This window comes from Cervus canadensis, chromosome X (genome assembly GCF_019320065.1).
Source record: "Cervus canadensis isolate Bull #8, Minnesota chromosome X, ASM1932006v1, whole genome shotgun sequence".
NCBI lineage: Eukaryota > Metazoa > Chordata > Mammalia > Artiodactyla > Cervidae > Cervus > Cervus canadensis.
This window is the reverse complement of record NC_057419.1, coordinates 46,198,844-46,218,270: the sequence shown is the minus strand read 5'-3', so window position 1 is coordinate 46,218,270 and position 19,427 is coordinate 46,198,844. Positions and strand designations below refer to the sequence as shown.

The following is a 19,427-nucleotide window of genomic DNA, read 5'->3' as shown; positions in this document are numbered from 1 at the left end:
TTTTGATTTGCATTTCTCTGATAATGAGTGATGTTGAGCATCTTTTCATGTGTTTGTTAGCCATCTGTATGTCTTCTTTGGAGAAATGTCTGTTTAGTTCTTTGGCCCATTTTTTGATTGGGTCATTTATTTTTCTGGAATTGAGCTGCAGGAGTTGCTTGTATATTTTTGAGATTAATCCTTTGTCTGTTTCTTCATTTGCTATTATTTTCTCCCAATCTGAGGGCAGGAAGTACTATTCTATAAGCATTTTCAATTGAAATGAACCTAGCAAATGGAGGACAGTTGCATAAATTCACTCATGTGTTTAATGTCTGTAACATCCTGTGCCTTACTTGATAGATGGCAAATACAGATCTTGGATGCATATTTCAGATAATGCTCATTTCTTTCTGCTCTCTGCAGGTTGATCTCCTTTTTCTTTCTGAACTGCAAGTGCTACGTGATATTTCAAGTTTGGTAAGTAGGCTACTCTCATTTGTCAGTTCCATTTATTCTGGCTTCAGAAGACATTTCTAGAGATTCCTTGAATGGTAATGAAACCAATCAAAAAGTTTACATATGCCTTAGATTTATGATTCCATGGAAGTTGAGAAATTAGTGGTGGTGTTGGGGATTTTGAACTCATCTCATGCTAACACATTAGTCTGCATTTTTACTTTTAGGAGAGATATTCCAAGTACACAGGCCTAGGAATAAGGCCACCCTGGCTGTAGTCCTCACCTGTTGATTTCTTCTCAGATATTAAAACTTAATTACTGTATCTTTATCTTCGGGTCTAAAATAGACCTCAGTAGAAAATACAGTTTTGACTAACAGTGCTGTCAGCCAAGTCAGGAAGGGAATAAATATGCCTGTAGTATGTTCTTTTTTTGGGGGGGGGATGAATTTTTTTTTAATCCTATGATGAAATAGAAAAACTTAACCTGTGTGCTGTCTTCTATAGTTGTTGCCCGAACTTTCAATGGGGGTGGTCTGGCGAGTGTGGAAGTGTGGTGCTAGTGGTGCGGGAGGTGAGCACCGATAGGTCGTCTCTCTCAAGGATCAGACTGGTCCAACTCCCTGTTCTCTCATACCCTGGCCCATATCTGAGGTTTTTAAGAAATTTTACAAGAAGTTTTTATTATAATTGCTTCTAAAAACTAAGATCTGTGTTGAATTTCAGAAACTCCCATTTTAACCAGTTCCATTTGCCACCCTCCCAGACATGCATACTCAGTCACTCAGTCATGTCTGACTCTTTGTGACCCCCTGGACTGTAGCCCACCAGGCTCCTCTGTCCATGGGATTCTCCAGGCAAGAGTACTGGAGTAGGTTGCCATTTCCTCCTCCAGGGGATCTTCCCAACCCAGGGGTCGAAGCCACATCTCTTGCATTGGCAGGTGGATCTTTACCACTGAGCAACCTGGGAAGCCCATACTGTGGTACAGTGGGGTGCCCCTGTTATACCTTTTAGGTAGAAAACTCCAACTGGCTGTGTTTGGCATTACTTTATCCACCTCCTTTTGTTTGTTCTCCTAAGTTGTCTCGACATAAGCATCTAGCCAAGGATCATTCTCCTGATTTATACTCACTGGAGCTAGCAGGCCTGGATGAAATTGGGAAACATTATGGGGAAGACTCTGAACAATTTAGAGATGCCTCTAAGATCCTTATTGATGCTCTGCAAAAGGTAAATCATCAATGGGGTGTGAGCAGTTAAGAGTATGACCATTTGACTTTTCGCTTCCTAATGGGAAAATCTGCTTAGTGAAATCCTACTGATTGAAGTCTTTTACTCACCTTCTTTGAAGGCTGAGGATGGAGTGGGTAGGTCACAGGTATGTAGTGGGATATCAATGTGTCTTTCCTTCTTTGAGCTGTGCAGCACAGCTTGCAGGATCTTAGTTCCCCCACCAGAGATTGAACCTGGGCTGGCAGTGAGCTGAATCTTAACCATGGACCACCAGAGAATTACCAGAGATCTCTCTCTTTCAAATACTGGCAGAGGCAGCATAGGAAATGATTGATAACTCTAGTACAGTACTTTTCTCTTTTCATCATGGTAAAATATAGCTAACGTAAAATTTACCATTTACCTATTGTTGTGCAACTGTACCACCATCCATTGCCAGGACTTTCATCTTCCCTGAAACGCTGTCCCCATTAAACCCTATGAAATAATCAAGGAACAGCACTTGGCACAGCACCAGACATGTAGTAGATACTAGTAAATGCTACTTTTCCTCTGCCCGTGAAGTTATTCACCTGCAGCCCTTCAGTGAGGCTTCAGTTAAAACCTTTGTAGGTGTGATTAACCAGAGACCACTTAGGAAGATTTCCTTTTCCTTTTCTACTTCCCTGCTCCCAATTAATACACCAACAAATTCAGTGACTACTTTCTTATTCTGAGTATTTGAGCTGAATCGTAACACTTTTCTGAATATTTTAACATAATCAAAACCTTTAAGACTTGCCTATTTTAAGACTGCATTTCATGAGCCAATAGGTAATTGTGTCTGTTCTTGTAGGTGCACCGAAGCTTTACAAAAATTTTAATAAGTATGTGTTTTGAGATTCTTAATAATGCCGATAACGCTTCAGTTTGCAGATGACATGTACAATCTCTATGGTGGGAATGCAGTGGTAGAGTTAGTGACTGTCAGATCATTCGACACATCCCTTGTGAGGAAGACGAGGAATATCCTTGAGACAAAACAAGTGGTGAGTACATTTTTGGATCATGCTTTAAACTCGTAAAATGAACTCTTAAAAAAACCACCAAATCTTGTATTACCTGTGGGCAGTATGCATGAGCAGTCAGTAAATCTGAAAAATGATTAAAACATAGGTTTCTTATTCAAGGAGGTATTGTGTTTTTTAAGTGATGCTCAGTTCTTTGGGCTTGTAATCAGATAATGTACTTTGTTATGGATAAAAGCAAATCTCTTAGAGCTGGTGAGATAATTCAAATCCAGGTATTACAAGGAGATGTCAGACATTAACGTGCAGGAGGAGTGTGGTGCTCTCAACTTGTAGAATCCGCTTTTCTCAGAGGCACATTGTCTTTGTGGTACAGTCTCTCATTTTCCTGCTATGTACACTCTCTACAATTCTACAAATTTTTGGCCTGGATCTTACTTTGATTTTTAAGCATTTAGAGGATCATAGGCAAGGGTGCCAGCCCTAGTAAAACAAGTGTATATGCACACAGCCGAAGCATCGTGTGGCCAAGAACATTATTTACAGCTGGCTTTATCTCTCAAAGCAGTCAGATCCCCAGTCTTTTATGGACACTCTCCTTTGGGCCCCATGGGACTGAAGAGTGAGATGCTCAAAGGTAATGTGTGTTCAAGACAATCTGGACATGGCTGGTTTGAGAGTGTTTCATCCTAAATAGGAGTGGGAGAGCCTCTGTTTAAAACACACCAGGCTAGATAGACCGAAAAATTTTCCCACTATAGACCATCTAGAAATGGCCGATTAAAAAAAAAAATTACCCTTTTGAGTGCATAGTTTAACTCTCAAGAAAGTAAGGGGAAGTGGAGAACTGTGTAATAACCAGGGTATCCTGAGGACATTGCCAGTTGGGTTACCAAGGGACTGGCTCTCTAACTGTCGGGAGTTGGAACTGAGACTTCCTTGTGTAGCTGGGATGCTAAAAGGGCCATGCCCACAGTGAGAGGGTAGATTGGAAAATAGCCTACCTACCAGCAAAGGGGGCTTCCAGGTGGTGGTAGTGGTAAAGAACCTGCCTGCCAGTGCAGGAGACGTAAAAGACACTGGTTCAAACTGTGGGTCGGGAAGAGCCCCTGGAGGAGGGCATGGCAACCCACTCCTGTATTCTTACCTGGAGAATTCTATGGACAGAGGAGCCTGGCAGGCTGCAGTCCATAGGGTCGCAAAGACGTTAGCACACACACACCAGCAAAGGGAGACAGAAAGGCCACTTGGGTGCTGTGCAGGCAGGTATGTGTTGGGGGTGGTGGAATGTCTCCTAGGGAAGCCTCGGGCCAAGAAATTAACACAAACCCTGGTCCTAAGCTGGTAAGAGGGGTGGGCCCCACCCAGCAGAAATGACTGTAAAACCTCCCTGGCAGGATACACCCTCCACACACAGAATACAAAAGTATGTAACATGTAATACTAGTTAAAGAACTTTTAACATGTAACACTCTCAAGCCGAAGGTAATACCTGTTCCTTTGAAGCTCCCTCTTGTCTTATTCCTCTACCTTCCCCACCTAGAGGAAATTGCTCTCTCGAATATTATGTTAACCATTCCTTGGCTTTTCTTTACAGTTTTAATACAGATGTATTTATCCTTAAGGGCTTCCCTGATAGCTCAGATGGTAAAGAATCTGCCTGAAATGAAGGAGACCTGGGTTAGGAAGATCCCCTGGAGAAGGAAATGGCAACCCACTCCAGTATTCTTGCCTGGGAAATCTCATGGACAGAGGAGCCTGGTGGGCTACAGTCCATGGGGTCGCAGAGTCGGATACGACTGAGTGACTAACACTTTCACTTCATTTAGGCTTAAACAATGTTGTTTGGAATCATACTGTGTTTTTTCTCTGAGCAAAGCCTCAGTATTTAAGAGTCACCCATGCTGATAGAGTAGTTGAGGTCATTTTACTGCTATATGTTCCACTAAACGGATGTGCTAGTTATCCACTCTGTTGATAGACATCCTTGTACATGTCTTGCTACACATATACAAGTGTTCCCTAGGGTATGAACTGGCTGGATCACCATATATGCACACCGTCAACTTTATTGGTATTGCCAAATTTTCTCAAGCAGTTGAGCCACTTTCTGCTTCTACCAACAGAGTGTTTACCTTCTCCATGAAGGCTCCTCCTTCTTAGTTCCTAATATATGTAGCTCTTATGCCACTTAGTATGTTTGTTAGATAAATGAATCACAGCTATCAAATTGTGATAATTTCCTAACTTAATATTCTTCCATCTTTTCTTTTATTGTAGAAGGAGCCCTCAACTCCCTATAACCTTGCATATAAATATAATTTTGAATATTCAGTGGTTTTCAACCTGGTACTTTGGATAATGATCGGCTTGGCCTTGACTCTGATTGTCACCTGTTACAATATTTGGAACATGGATCCTGGATATGATAGCATCATCTATAGGATGACAAACCAGAAGATTCGAATGGATTGAACTTTTCTTATGCCAAACTTGGAAAGAAAGAGGGTTTGAAAATTGGCTGTTAAAATAAATCTTTTAGTGTAGTTTAAACTAGATAGTACACTTTAAATTTATAAAAAAATCAAATTTTGTTCTCTTTTGTGTGTGCCTGTGATGTTCTTTTAGAGTGAATTATATAGTATTGATGTGAGTTGACTTGTGTGATATAGATTCCATAATATGCTTAAATACGATGATATAACCATTTAATATAATTTCATTCCATTTACTATTTGGAAATATGCACTGTAATAAATGTAAAACATTTAGAATAGTTTGTGTTATTTATGTTGGGAAAATGCACTGAATTTGAAATGTTTAACTTCCTTACACAGGACAGGTTAAAAGTGACATTTGGGCTGTTATATACTAGGAACCATTTGTAAATGTTTTAATGTAAATATCTCTGAAACAAGAAAAGGTTTTTAACTTCAAGCAGCTATTAACTATGAATGTGCTTACACAGTCACTCACATTTTCAATTGCATCTGATTGACAGATGATAGCTGTTTTTTTTTTAATCTCTTCTGAAAGTTTGGTGATCTGAATGGTCAAGTGTGGATATTAAACATACTACATTAATCTAAGAATGAACTACTTTAATGAACTAGCTTTGTGGAGTTAAGACACTTGTAATCATATACACAAAAACATTTGGGGGACATCTTGGGGCATGATTTCAGTCGTTTTTTCCCCTTGTGTAAGTTACTCTGGTTTACGGTACAAAATTGTTCTACATAGAATGTTAAGTGGAAGTAGATACTCCCTACTTTTTATGTGAAAGTGGACCAATGTCTATAAAGAGTGACAAATAAAGTTAATAATGATTCAAAATTTGTGTCATTTCAATACTACATCTATTTTATATTATAAAAACCTAAACAGGGTTTTGATCATAATTGGCTGTTTTGTTATACAAACTTTTTTTTTACATTTGTTTATTCCCGCTGCACCTCCTGAGATTGATTCATTACCAATATGAGGAAGACACTTTACTTTCTACGCTTATTATTGAATTTATACAGAATATGATAAATTCACACTAGACTTGAGGTGGGGAAGGCTTAAATTTCCCTATAGTGTTTAAAAAAGTGACTCTGCAGATATTAAATACTGATTAGAATATGAAGGACCATCTAATAAGGTAAAAGGCTTAAGGGTTAGTTTTAAAGTCTTATAGCTTATGACTTACCCAATTAAAATTTTAAGCTTCATGCTTATGTAGTTATTTTAGAGTTACGCTGCCTTGCCCCTGGGAACCCTACTGGGGTTTAGAATTAGCTGTGTCTCTCTTCTTCGCAAAGATCATCATATCATTTCTAATCCACATGTTTGAAAAGATGGAGTCTATTTAGCTGTGTTTTCTACCACCACTGCAAGATACCTTTGACAGTTACAGTGATAAACTTCCATAGAGTGTTTCTTTTCACCTCTCATTGAACTATAAATAGTGAAGCTGATAACTGCACAGGAAAGAAAAACTAGTTGTCCTAAAATCACTCAAGTATTCACCACCACAGCCCCCTGCCAAGCTCATGAGGGTGAGGGTGTTTCCAGCCATCTAACCTGGAACACTGACCCCCATGGAACCCAACAGGGCCTATGTCTAGGGGACAGGGATCTATAATGCTGCAGAGTGGTTAAAATCCACTTTTCTTCCACAAGTTTCTTATATAAATATTGCCATAGAAGTTAGATTGTTATGATTAAATATGAAGTAAACCAATGCCTTTGTAATTTAAAACTGATGAGACTAAGTTCTAGAAGAAGAAAAAAAATTACCTACATGACAGCACAAATCCGTACAGGGTAAATGGCACTAGCACCGTCTATGTTAGGCAGAAAGCAATTAATTAAAATAAATGTTCTGCCAAGATTATTATACCTGTTGCTGATGATTTGCTCTTAAATTAAGTCTAATTTGTTCAGGAACATAAATCACGATGTGGAGATTTGTGTGAGAGGCAGGAGAGTCATGCTTGTGGCAGACTATTCCACTGACAGTGAAAGAGAAAACCCAATCACTTCATATCTAATTGGTGGAATATTTTAAGTGTATAAAACATCTGAGATTCTACATGTGGCAGATACTGCTTATGGTCCAATTCTATCAGGAATAATAGAGAATTGATTTTCTTTGGCTATGTCTCTTTTGAAGGAATTACATACTGAATATCCATTTTCGCTGGTACCAAATAATACGGAACATCATAAACTTACTTTTCAACAGATGATCGAACCAACAATTTCTGAAACATGCAGTGGCATCAGGCTTCAGGTAGGTTTCTTTCTGGCCTTTCGTGACCGAGTAACTATGCAGTAGTTTCCTGGAAAAATAAGAGTTGTCAGAAAAAGGCATTAGTTAAGAAGCACTGAGACTGAAATACAGATGAATTCAGTTAACTGATTCACCACTTACTAGCTGAACAATCTTGGGCAAATCCCTTAATCCTCTGTGAATCAAGAGTTTTTAATCTATGTATTGGGCATGGTAATACTTCAGGTCTGTGAAAATCAACATTCACTGGGATAACATGCTCTAATGTTTGTGCATGTTTAATATAAACTATAATAATAGTACTAAATTCAAGGAACTCTGCTTGGAGTACCACTTGTACCACTGATAGGTATTGGCTAGTTTCTTGGTTGCAAATAATAGGAACAAACTTTGGTTACTAAGTTATGTCACTTGTCCTACTAGTGACCTTTTACTGGACACAGATCCAGTTCAGGAGCGCAGTTCCTATTTGGTTGTCCTTGCTCCTTCAGTCTGGGATGGTTCATTGCCGTGCCTCACGGCTTACAGGATCTTAGTTCCCTGACCAGGGATTGAACCTGGGGCCCTGCTGTAAACGCACTGAGTCCTAACCACTGGACCACCAGTTCACTTTTGAAAGAGTAATAGTGATTTTATAGAATGTCCCTCAGTTGGGGGTTGGTTTGATATTTGCTCATGATATCAGGAGGCACATGATCTCAATATGTCTAATCTTTGGTGACATTAACTTCTTTAAAATAATCCAAGAAAAATTTCCATGAATAAGAGAAAACTCAACATATTGAAATGGTCTCTATCATTGAAATGGTGCCTCAGAAAACTGACACTAATCTACCAATTCTGAGACATATCTTAGTAACATTTTAGACTTTTAAGACAAAAGATCTTTAGGGCTTCCAGACAAAAGGTCAAATTACTTATATGAATAAGAAAATCTGCCTGGTATCAGACCTCTCATGTGTAATATACAAAGTATTGCAAGGATGGAATAGCATTTTCAAGAAACCCAAGGAAAGACCATGCAAGCCCAGAATGTTATATCTAGAATCATGGATAGAGAGAACAAGTTTCAATTTTAAACTATTAAAAGACACAAAAATAGACTTGACAAATGAAGACATCTTCTTGAATAGAAAAACAACATGTATATCAGTCAGTGTGCTCCTGAGAATATGTGGGAAAAAATACACACACATATATATATACACAGATCCCTATTTGAAGGAATTGGTTCATGTGACAGTATGGACCTACCAGAAGCAGAAGATACTAAGAAGAGGTGGCAAGAACACAAACAGGAACAGTACAAAAAAGGTCTTAATGACCCAGACAACCACGATGGTGTAATCACCCACCTAGAGTCAGACATCTTGGAATGTGAAGTCAAGTGGGCCTTACAAAGCATTACTATGAACAAAGCTAGTGGAGGTGATCGAATTCCAGCTGAGCTATTTCAGTTCTAAAAGATGATGCTGTGTAAGTGCTGCACTTAATATGCCAGCAAATTTGCAAAACTCAGCAGTGGGCACAGGACTGGAAAAGTTCAGTTTTCATTCCAATCTCAAAGAAAGGCAATGCCAAAGAATGTTCAAACTACCGCACGGTTGCATTCATTTCACATGCTAGCAGGTAATGCTCAAAATCCTCCAAGCTAGGCTTCAATAGTATGTGAACCGAGAACATCCAGATGTACAAGCTGCATTCAGAAAAGGCAGAGGAACCAGAGATCAAATTGTCAGCATCCATTGGATCATAGAAAAAATCAAGGGAATTTCAGAAAAACATCTATTTCTGCTTCATTGACTATGCTAAAGCCTTTGACTGGATCACAACAAACAGAGGAAAATTCTTAAGAGATAGGAATACCAGACCACCTTACCTGCCTCCTAAGAAACGTGTATGCAGGACAAGAAGCAACAGTTGAACTGGACATGGAACAACTGACTGGCTCAAAATTGGAGTACAAGGCTATATATTGTCACCCTGCTTATTAAACTTATATGCAGAGCACATCATGCAAAATGCTGGACTGGATGAAGCACAAACTGGAATCAAGATTGGTGGGAGAAGTATCAATAATCTCAGATATGCAGATGACACTACCCTAATGGCAGAAAGTGAAGGGAACTAAAGAGCCTCTTTATGAAGGTGAAAGAGGAGAGTAAAAAAGCTGGCTTAAAACTCAACATTCAAAAAACTATGATCATGGCATCCAGTGCCATCACTTCATGGCAAATAGATGGGGAAACAATGTGGCAGACTTTATTTTCTTGGGCTCCAATATCATGCGGACAGTGAGTGCAGCCATGAAACTAAAAGACGCTTGCTCCTTGGAAGAAAAACTATGATAAACCTAGACAGCATATTGCAAAGCAGAGACACCACTTTGCCAACAAAGGCCAGTATACTCAAAGCTATGGTTTTTCCAGTAGTCATGTACGGATATGAGAGTTGGCTGAGTGAAAAAGAATTTATGTTTTTGAGCTGTGGTGATGGAGAAGACTCTTGAGAGTCCCTTGGTCAGCAAGGAGATCAAACTGGTCAATCCTAAAGGAAATCAACCCTGAATGTTCATTGGAAGAACTGATGTGAAGCTCCAATACTTTGGTCACCTGATGTGAAAAGTCAACTTACTGGAAAATCGGCTGCTGTTGGGAAAGATTGAGGGCAGGTGAAGGGGGTGACAGAGGATGAGATGGTTGGATGGCATCATCGACTTAATGGACATGAGTTTCAGCAAACTCCAGGAGGTGGTGAAGGGCAGGGAGGCCCGGCCTGCTGCAGTCCATGGGGTCGCAAAGAGTTGAACATGACTGAGCTACTGAACAACAACAAATAATCATGTGACTGGGCACAGGCCAGCAGGCTGGAATCTCAAGCCTGTACTGTGAAAACCTGAGGCAGAATTCCTTCTTACAAGAACACTCTTACTGGACTGAGGGCCCACCCTACTCCAGTAATGACCTAACTAATTACATCTTCAATGACCCTATTTCCAAACAAGGTCACATTGCATGGTACCAGGGGTTAGAACTTCAACATATCTTTTTGGTGGACCAATATCAACCCACAGCATCATAGAAATGTCAGTTCTTCCTAAATTAATTAACAAATTTCATCAATCCTAGTGAAAATAAAAATGTTTTAATGGAGCTAGGCAGGTTGATCCTGAAGTTTACATGAAAAACAAAGAACAGCGAAAAGGAAAAGTTACAAGGGTGAATTAGCCCTATCAGATATTAAAACACAAAGCCTCCATGATTAAAACAGTATAGTACTGATGCATTATAAGACAAATCAATGAAATAGAATAGAAAGTCTACAAAGAGACGAAGTACATAAAGAAATTTAGTATATGGTAGAAATGGCATCTCGAATCACTGGGCAAAGGTGAACTTTTGAATATATTGAGGCAACAGGATACCCATTTGGTAGATCCCTAATCGCCTAGCATATGCAAGAACAAATGCCAAATGGATGTGAGATCTGGATTTTAAAAAGAAATAAACCATACAAGTGCTGGAAGAAAACAGGGTGAGTTATTTCACAGTCCGAGTGTAGGGAACAGCTTTCCCAACTTGACTCTAAATGCAGATGTAATAAAAGGTTGATAAATCTAAAAATATAATTTTTTTCTAATTTTATGAGGTATATTTTAGATACAATATATCTATTTCAAGTGTACAATTCAGTGATGTTTTAGCAAATTTACCAAGCTGTGTGACATGGCCATAAATCAGTTTAGAACATTGTTATCACCCCACTAAGATCCCTCATGCACATTTACTGTTGATCCCATTTCATACTCTAATCCCCTGACCCAGGCAAGCACTAACCTACTTTCTGTCTCTATATATCTGCCTTTTCTAGATGTTTTATATAAATGACATCATATAGTATGCAGTCTCCCCTGTCTGGTTTCTTTCACTGGGCATCAGGTTTTTGAAGTTCATTTATGTTACAGCATATATACACAGTTATTTTCTGTTGTTGAGCAGTATCTCTATATGGATAGATCACATTTTATTTGTCCACTCACAGTGTGGGGCTATGATGAGTAATACTGCTAAAAATACCACAAATGAAGAAAATATTTGCAACATACCTCACAGATAAAAGTACTAATATTTCTAATATATAAACTCGAGATGTGGGGTGGGGGGGGGAATCCAAAATTCCCATTTATAAATAAGGCAAAGACATGAATTGACAATACACCAGAAAAGATCTTAAAATGGCCTTATGTGAAAAGACAATCAAATTTACTTGTAATAAGAGTACAAATTAAAACTACACTGAGAGCCAAATCAATCTTAAGAAAAATCAGGCTCCCTGACTCCAGATTATATTACAGACCTATAGTCATCAAAACAGTATGATGGTACTGGCATAGAAATATAGATCAATGAAACATGATACAAAGTCCAAAAATAAACCCATGCACCTATGGTCAATTAATCTATGACAAAGGAAGCCAGACCACACAATGGTGGAAAGACAGTCTCTTCAACAAGTGGCACTGGGAAAATTTAACAGCTACATGTTAAAAAATGAAATCAGACCATTCTTTAACACCATACACAAAAATGAGCTCAAAATGGATTAAAGACCTAAATGTGAAACTAGAGACTATAAAACTCCTAGAGGATATACATAGTCAGAACACTCTGACATAAAGTGCAGCAGTATCCTCTTTGATTCATTTCCCAGGATAATGGAAACAAAAACAAAAGTAAACAAAAAGGGACCTAATTAAACTGAAAAGCTTTTGCACAACAAAGGAAACCATAAATGAAACCAAAAAACAACTCACAGATTGGGAGAAAATATTTGGAAATTACATGACCAACAAGGGGTTATTAGTCTCCAAAATTTACAAACAGCTCATGAGACTTAATATAATCAAAACAACCTAATCAAAAAATGGGCGGAAGATCTAAGTAGACATTTCTTCAAACAAGGCATACACATGGCCAAGAGGTACATGAAAAGATGTTTAATATTGCTAATTATTAGAGAAACACAAGTCAAAATGAGGTATCACCCCACAGCATTCAGAGTGGCTATTATCAAAAACCACAGATAATAAATGCTGAAAGAGGTTCTGGAGAGAAGGGAACCTTCCTACACTGTTGGTGGGAATGTAAACTGGTACAGCCACTATGGAGAATAGTATGGGGGTTCCTATAAAAACTAAAAACAGAGCTACCAATGACTTTGCAATCCCTCTCCTGGGTATGTATCTGGAGAAAAACAGGTCCAAAAGGATACAATGCCCCTCAGTGTTCACTGAAGAACCATTTACGATAGCCAAGACATAAAAGCAACCTAAATGTCAATCCACAAAGGAATGGATAAAGAAGATGTGGTATATATATACGATGGAATATTACTCAACTATTAAAAAGAATGAAATAATGCCATTTGCAGCAACATGGATGGACCTAGAGAGTGTCATACTGAGTGAAGTAAGTCAGAGAAGGAGAAATGTCATATGACATCTCTAGAATCTAAAAAGAAATGATACAAATGAACTTATTTAAAAAACAGAAAAACTCAACACTTATAAAACGAAATTATAGTTACCAGGGGGAGAGAGACAGTTATGGAGTTTGGGATCGACAGGTACACACACTGCTATATTTAAAACGGATAACCAATAAGGACCTACTATATATAACACAAGAGACTGCTCAATGGCATGTGGCAGCCTGGATGGGAGGAGAGTTTGGGGGAGAATGGATACCTGTGTATATATATGGGTGGGTAAATTTGCTGTGCACCTCATAACTTAGGTGACATTCAGTTCAGCTCAGTTGCTCAGTCGTGTCCAACTCTTTGCGACCCCATGAACCACAGTACGCCAGGCCTCCCTGTCCATCACCAACTCCCAGAGTCTACCCAAACCCATGTCCATTGGGTTGGTGATGCCATCCAACCATCTTATTGTCCACTGCATTGTCCACTTTTCCTCCTGCCCTCAATCTTTCCCAGCGTCAGGGTCTTTTCAAATAAGTCAGCTCTTCACGTCAGGTGGCCAAAGTATTGGAGTTTCAGCTTCAACATCAGTCCCTCCAATGAACACCCAGGACTGATCTCCTTTAGGATGGACTGGTTGGATCTCCTTGCAGTCCAAGGCACTCTCAAGAGCCTTCTCCAACACCACAGTTCAAAAGCATCAATTCTTCGATGCTCAGCTTTCTTTATAGTCCAACTCTCACATCCACACATGACCACTGGAAAAATCATAGCCTTGACTAGACAGACCTTTGTTGGCAAAGTAATGTCTCTACTTTTTAATATGCTGTCTAGGTTGGTCATAACTTTCCTTCCAAGGAGTAAGCGTCTTTTAATTTCATGGCTGCAATCACCATCTGCAGTGATTTGGGAGCCCCCAAAAATAAAGTCAGCCACTGTTTCCACTGTCTCCCCATCTATTTGCCATGAAGTGATGGGACCAGATGCTATGATCTTAGTTTTCTGAATGTTGAGCTTTAAGCCAACGTTTTCACTCTCCTCTTTCACTTTCATCAAGAGGCTCTTTAGTTCTTCTTCATTTTCTGCCATAAGGGTGGTGTCATCTGTATATCTGAAGTTATTGATATTTCTCCCAGCAATCTTGATTCCAGCTTGTGCTTCATCCAGCCCAGCGTTTCTCATGATGTACTCTGCATATAAGTTAAATAAGCAGGGTGACAATATACAGCCTTGATGTACTCCTTTTCCTATTTGGAACCAGTCTGTTGTTCCATGTCCAGTTCTAACTGTTGCTTCCTGACCTGTATACAGGTTTCTCAAGAGGCAGGTCAGGTGGTCTGGTATTCCCATCTCCTTCAGAATTTTCCACAATTTATTGTGATCCACACTGTCAAAGGCTTTGGCATAGTCAATAGAGCAGAAATAGATGTTTTTCTGGAACTCTCTTTCTTTTTCTATGATCCAGCAGATGTTGGCAATTTGATCTCTGGTTCCTCTGCCTTTTCTAAAACCAGCTTGAACATCTGAGAGTTCACGGTTCATGTATTGCTGAAGCCTGGATTGGAGAATTTTGAGCGTTACTTTACTAGCGTGTGAGATGAGTGCAATAGGTGACATAGTCGTAAAGAATCCAATTACCAATGCAGGAGACAAAAGAGGTGTGGGTTCAATCCATGGGTCAGGAAGATCCCCTGGAGTGGTAAATGGCAATCCACTCCAGTATTCTTGCCTGGAGAATTCCATGGACAGAGGAGCCTGGTGGGCTACAGTCCATGGGGTTGCAAAGAGTCAGACATGACTGAACATGCACACACACACTTGCCTGGAATGCTCTTTGCCACTCCCAATGAAACTACACAACACTGTTAAGCTAAACTACAATGCAAAATTAAAAGTTTAAATTGAAAAGAAACTACACTGAGCACATCAACTAGGATGGTTGCAACAAAAATGACAGAGAATAACAAGGGTCAGTGAGGTTGTGGAGACATTGGAACCCTTGTATCCTGCTGGTAGGAATGTAAGACATTTAAGCCCGCTTTGGAAAAATAGCCTGTCAGTTTTTCAAAAGACTAGAGTTACATATGACCCAGTCATTCTACTCTTAGGGATCTACCCAAGAGAAATGAAAACACAAACACATAAAACAACCCAATTGAAAAATGGACAGAAAACCTTAACAGACGTTTCTCCAAAGAAGACACACAAATGGCCAGCAGGCACATGAAAAGATGTTCAACATCACTAATTATTAGAGAAATGTAAATCAAAGCTACTGTGAAGGACTACCTCACACCTGTCAGTATGGCCATCATTTAAAAGCCTACGAATAACAAATGCTGGAGAGGGTGTGGAGAAAAGGGAATCTTCCCACATTGCTGGTGGGAATGCAAACTGGTACAACCATTATGGAAAACAGTGTCAAGGTTCCTCAGAAAACTAAAAACAGAATTATCATATGACCCAGCAATCTCACTTCTGGGCATATACCCAGACAAAACTATAATTCAAAAAGATACATGTGAGAAAATATTTGAACAGATTATAATTGAAAACTTCCCTAACATGGGAAAGGAACTAGCCAGCCAAGTCCAGGAAGCACAGAGAGTCCCATACAGGATAAACCCAACAAGAAACACAACACACATGTTAAACTAACAAAAATTAAATTCAAAGGGAAAATATTAAAAGTGGTAAGTGAAAAGCAACAAATAACATACAAGGGAAACCCCATTAACTTATCAGCTGATTTTTCAGCAGAAACTCTGCAGTCCAGAAGAGAGTAGCAGCATACATTTAAAATGATGAAAGGGAAAAAACCACAACCAAGATTAGTCTAACCATCAAGGATATCATTCAGATTCAACAGAGAAATCAAAAGTTTTACAGACAAGCCAGAACTAAGAGAATTCTGTACCACAAAATCAGCTTTACAACAAATGCTAAAGGAACTTCTCTAGGCAGGAAATATAAGAAAAAGACTTACAAAAACAAACCCAAAAATAATTAAGAAAATGGTAACAGGAACATACATATGCTCCAACCAAATGACACAGCCTGGATGAATGGATACAAAAATAAGACCCCTATATATGCTGTCGACGAGGGACCCACTTCAGACCTAGGAACATATACAGACTGAAAGTGAGGGCATGGAGAAAGATATTCAATGAAAATGGAAATCAAAAGAAAACTGGAGTAGCAATACTTATATGAGGCAAAACAGACCTCAAAATAAAGACTGTTAGAAGAGACAAGGAACGACACCACATAAGGATCAAGGGATCAATCTAAGAAGAAGATATAACAATTGTAAATATGCACCCAACATAAGGCAAATGCTAACAGCCATAAAGGGGAATTGACAGTAACACAAAAATAGCGCAGGACTTTAGCATTCCACTTACACCAATGGACAGATCATCAAGAAAGAAAATTAATAAGGAAACACAAGTCTTTATTTTTTTTTAAACACAAGTCTTAAATGACACACTACACCAGATAGACTTAATTGACACATACAAGACATTCCATCCGAAATCATCAGAATACACTTTCTTCTCAAGTGCACATGGAACATTCTCCAGGATAGATCACGTCTTGGGTCACAAATCAAGACATGGTAAATTTAAGAAAATTGAAATCATATCAAGTATGTTTTCAGACCACACCACCATGAGATTAGAAATCAATTACAGGGAAAAAAAACTGTAAAAAAACACAAATGCAATAGGTGAGGCTAAGTAATGGAGGCTAAGTAATATGCCACTAAATAACCAAGAGGTCACTGAAGAAATCAAAGAGGAAATAAAAAATACATAGAAACAAATGACAGTGAAAACACACAAAATCTATGGGATGTAGTAAAAGCAAATCTAAGAGGGAAGTTTATAGCAATAAAATTCTAAATAACAAAAATCTCAAATTAACAACCTAAATATACACTTCAGACAACTAGAGAAAGAAGTACAAACAAAACCCGAAGTTAGTAGAAGGAAAGAATTCATAAAAATCAAAGTAGAAATAAATGAAATTGAAACATAATATTGGCAAAGATCAACGAAACTAAAAGCTAGTTCTTTGAGAAGACAAAACTGATGAACATTTAGCCAGACACATTAAGAAAAAACAGGAGAGAACTCAAATCACTAAAATTAGAAAGGCTGAAGGAGAAATTACAAGTGATACTGCAGAAATAGAAAGAATCGCTAAGAGTCTGAGTGAGTGAAAGTTGCTCAGTCTTGCCCAACTCTTTGCAACCCCATGGACTATACAGTCCATGGAATTCTCCAGGCCAGAATACTGGAGTGGGTAGCCTTTCCCTTCTCCAGGGAATCTTCCCAACCCAGGGATCAAACCCAGGTCTCCCACATTACAGGTGGATTCACTTACAAGCAACTATGAGACTTCCCAGATGGCTCAGCAGGTAAAGGATCCGCCTGCCAATGCAGGAGACGTAGGTTCGATCTCTAGGTTGGGAGGATCCCCTGGAGAAGTGAATGGCAACCCACTCCAGTATTCTGGAGTGAGCCTGGCAGACTACAGTCTAGATCACAGAGTCAGACATGACTGAGTGACTGAGCAGGCATGCACAAGCAATTATATGTCACTAAAATGAATTAACTAGAAACAAGAGAAGGATGTCTAATTATTCAACATAGTTTTGGAAGTCTTAATCACGTCAACAGAGAAGAAAAATAAATACAAGGAATCCAAATTGGAAAAGAAGAAGTAAAACTGTTACTGTTTGCAGATGACATACTATGCAGAAAATCCTGAAGATGCCACCAGAAAACTGCTGCTGCTGATCAACGAATTTAGAAAAGTTTCAGGATACAAAATTAATGCACAGTAATTTCTTGCATTCCTATACACTAGCAATAAATGATCAGAAAGAGAAATTAAGGAAACAATCTCATTTATCACTGCAACAAAAAGAATAAAATACCTAGGAATAAACCTACCTAAGGAGGCAAAAAACGTGCGCTGTGAAGACTATAAGATACCGATGAAAGAAATTAAAGATGACACAAACAGATGGAGGGAGATACAGTGTTCTTGGATTGGAAGAATCAATATTGTGAAAATGACAATAGTTACTCAAAGCAAGCTACAGATTCAATGTAATCCCTATCTAATTACCAATGGCATTTTTCACAGAATTAGAACAAAAAACTCTACAATTTCTATGGAAACACAAAAGACCTAAAATAGCCAAAGCAGTCTTGAGAAAGGAAAATGGATCTGGGAGAATCAGCTTTCTAACTTCAGATTATACTATAAATTTACAGTCATCAAGACAATAGGGTGAAAAGTAAAAGTCGCTCAGTCGTGTCAGACTCTTTGTGACCCCATGGACTATAGAGTCCATGGAATTCTCCAGGCCAGAATACTAGAGTGGATAGCCTTTCCCTTATCCAGGGGATCTTCCCAACCCAGGGATCGAACCCAGGTCTCCTGCATTGCAGGTGGATTCTTTACCAGCTAAGCCACAAGGGAAGCCCAGAGACAATAGGGTACTGGCACAAAAACAGAAATATACATCAATAGGACAGGACAGAAAGCCCAGCGAATAAACCCACGCACCTATGGTCACCTCATCTTTGACAAAGGATGCAAGAATATACAATGGAGAAAAGACAGCCTCTTCAATAAGTGGTGCCGGGAAAACTGGGCAGCTACATGTAAAAGAATGAAATTAGAACACTTCCTAAAACCATACACCAAAATAAACTCAAAATGGATTAAAGACCTAAATATAAAGCCAGACAGCATAAGACTTTTAAAGGAAAAACAAAGGCAGAACACTTTGGCATAAATTGCAGCAAGATCTTTTTTGACTCATCCCATAAAATCTTGAAAATAAAACCAAAATAAACAAATGGGGCCGAATTAAACTTAAAAGCTTTTGCACAGCAAAGGAAACCATCAACAAGACAAAAAGAAGACCCTCAGAATGGGACAAAATATTTGCAAATGAAGCAGCTGACAAGGGAGTAATCTCTAAAATATACAAACAACTCATGCAGCTCAATCAAAAAAACATCCGAATCAAAAGATGGGTGGTAGCCCTAAATCAGGGCTTCCCAGGTGGTGCTAGTGGTAAAGAACCCACCTGACAATGCAAGAGATAAGAGATGCAGGTTCAACTCCCTGAGTCGGGAGGATCCCCTGAAGGAGGGCATGGCAACCCACTCCAGTGTTCTTGCCTGGCCGACAAACATATGAAAGTTGCTTATCAATACTAATAATCAGAGAAATGCAAATGAAAATTACAGTAAGTGGAGAAGGAAATGGTAACCCTCTCCGGTAATTTGCCTGGAAAATTCCATGGACAGAGGAGCCCAGCAGGCTACAGTCCATGGGGTCACAAGAATCAGACATGACTAAAACACCACGACCACAGGTGAAACCATGAAAAGCAAAAACCTTGGATAAGAAGGTTTATTATCCAGTACTATTTACAATAGCTAGGACATGGAAGCAA

At 39.0% G+C, this 19,427-nt stretch overlaps 1 protein-coding gene across 1 annotated transcript in view; it reads left to right on the top strand.

Annotated features, from left to right (window-relative positions):
* ATP6AP2 (ATPase H+ transporting accessory protein 2) overlaps positions 1–6,018 on the top strand; it is an 18,955-nt gene extending 12,937 nt beyond the window's left edge. The window contains exons 6-9 of the mRNA XM_043459193.1: positions 406–459; positions 1,523–1,672; positions 2,584–2,703; positions 4,963–6,018. Coding sequence (XP_043315128.1) covers positions 406–459; positions 1,523–1,672; positions 2,584–2,703; positions 4,963–5,157 — 519 coding nt within the window. The 3' untranslated portion in view covers positions 5,158–6,018. The remainder of the gene's footprint in view (positions 1–405; positions 460–1,522; positions 1,673–2,583; positions 2,704–4,962) is intronic.
* Positions 6,019–19,427: the final 13,409 nt, after the last annotated feature.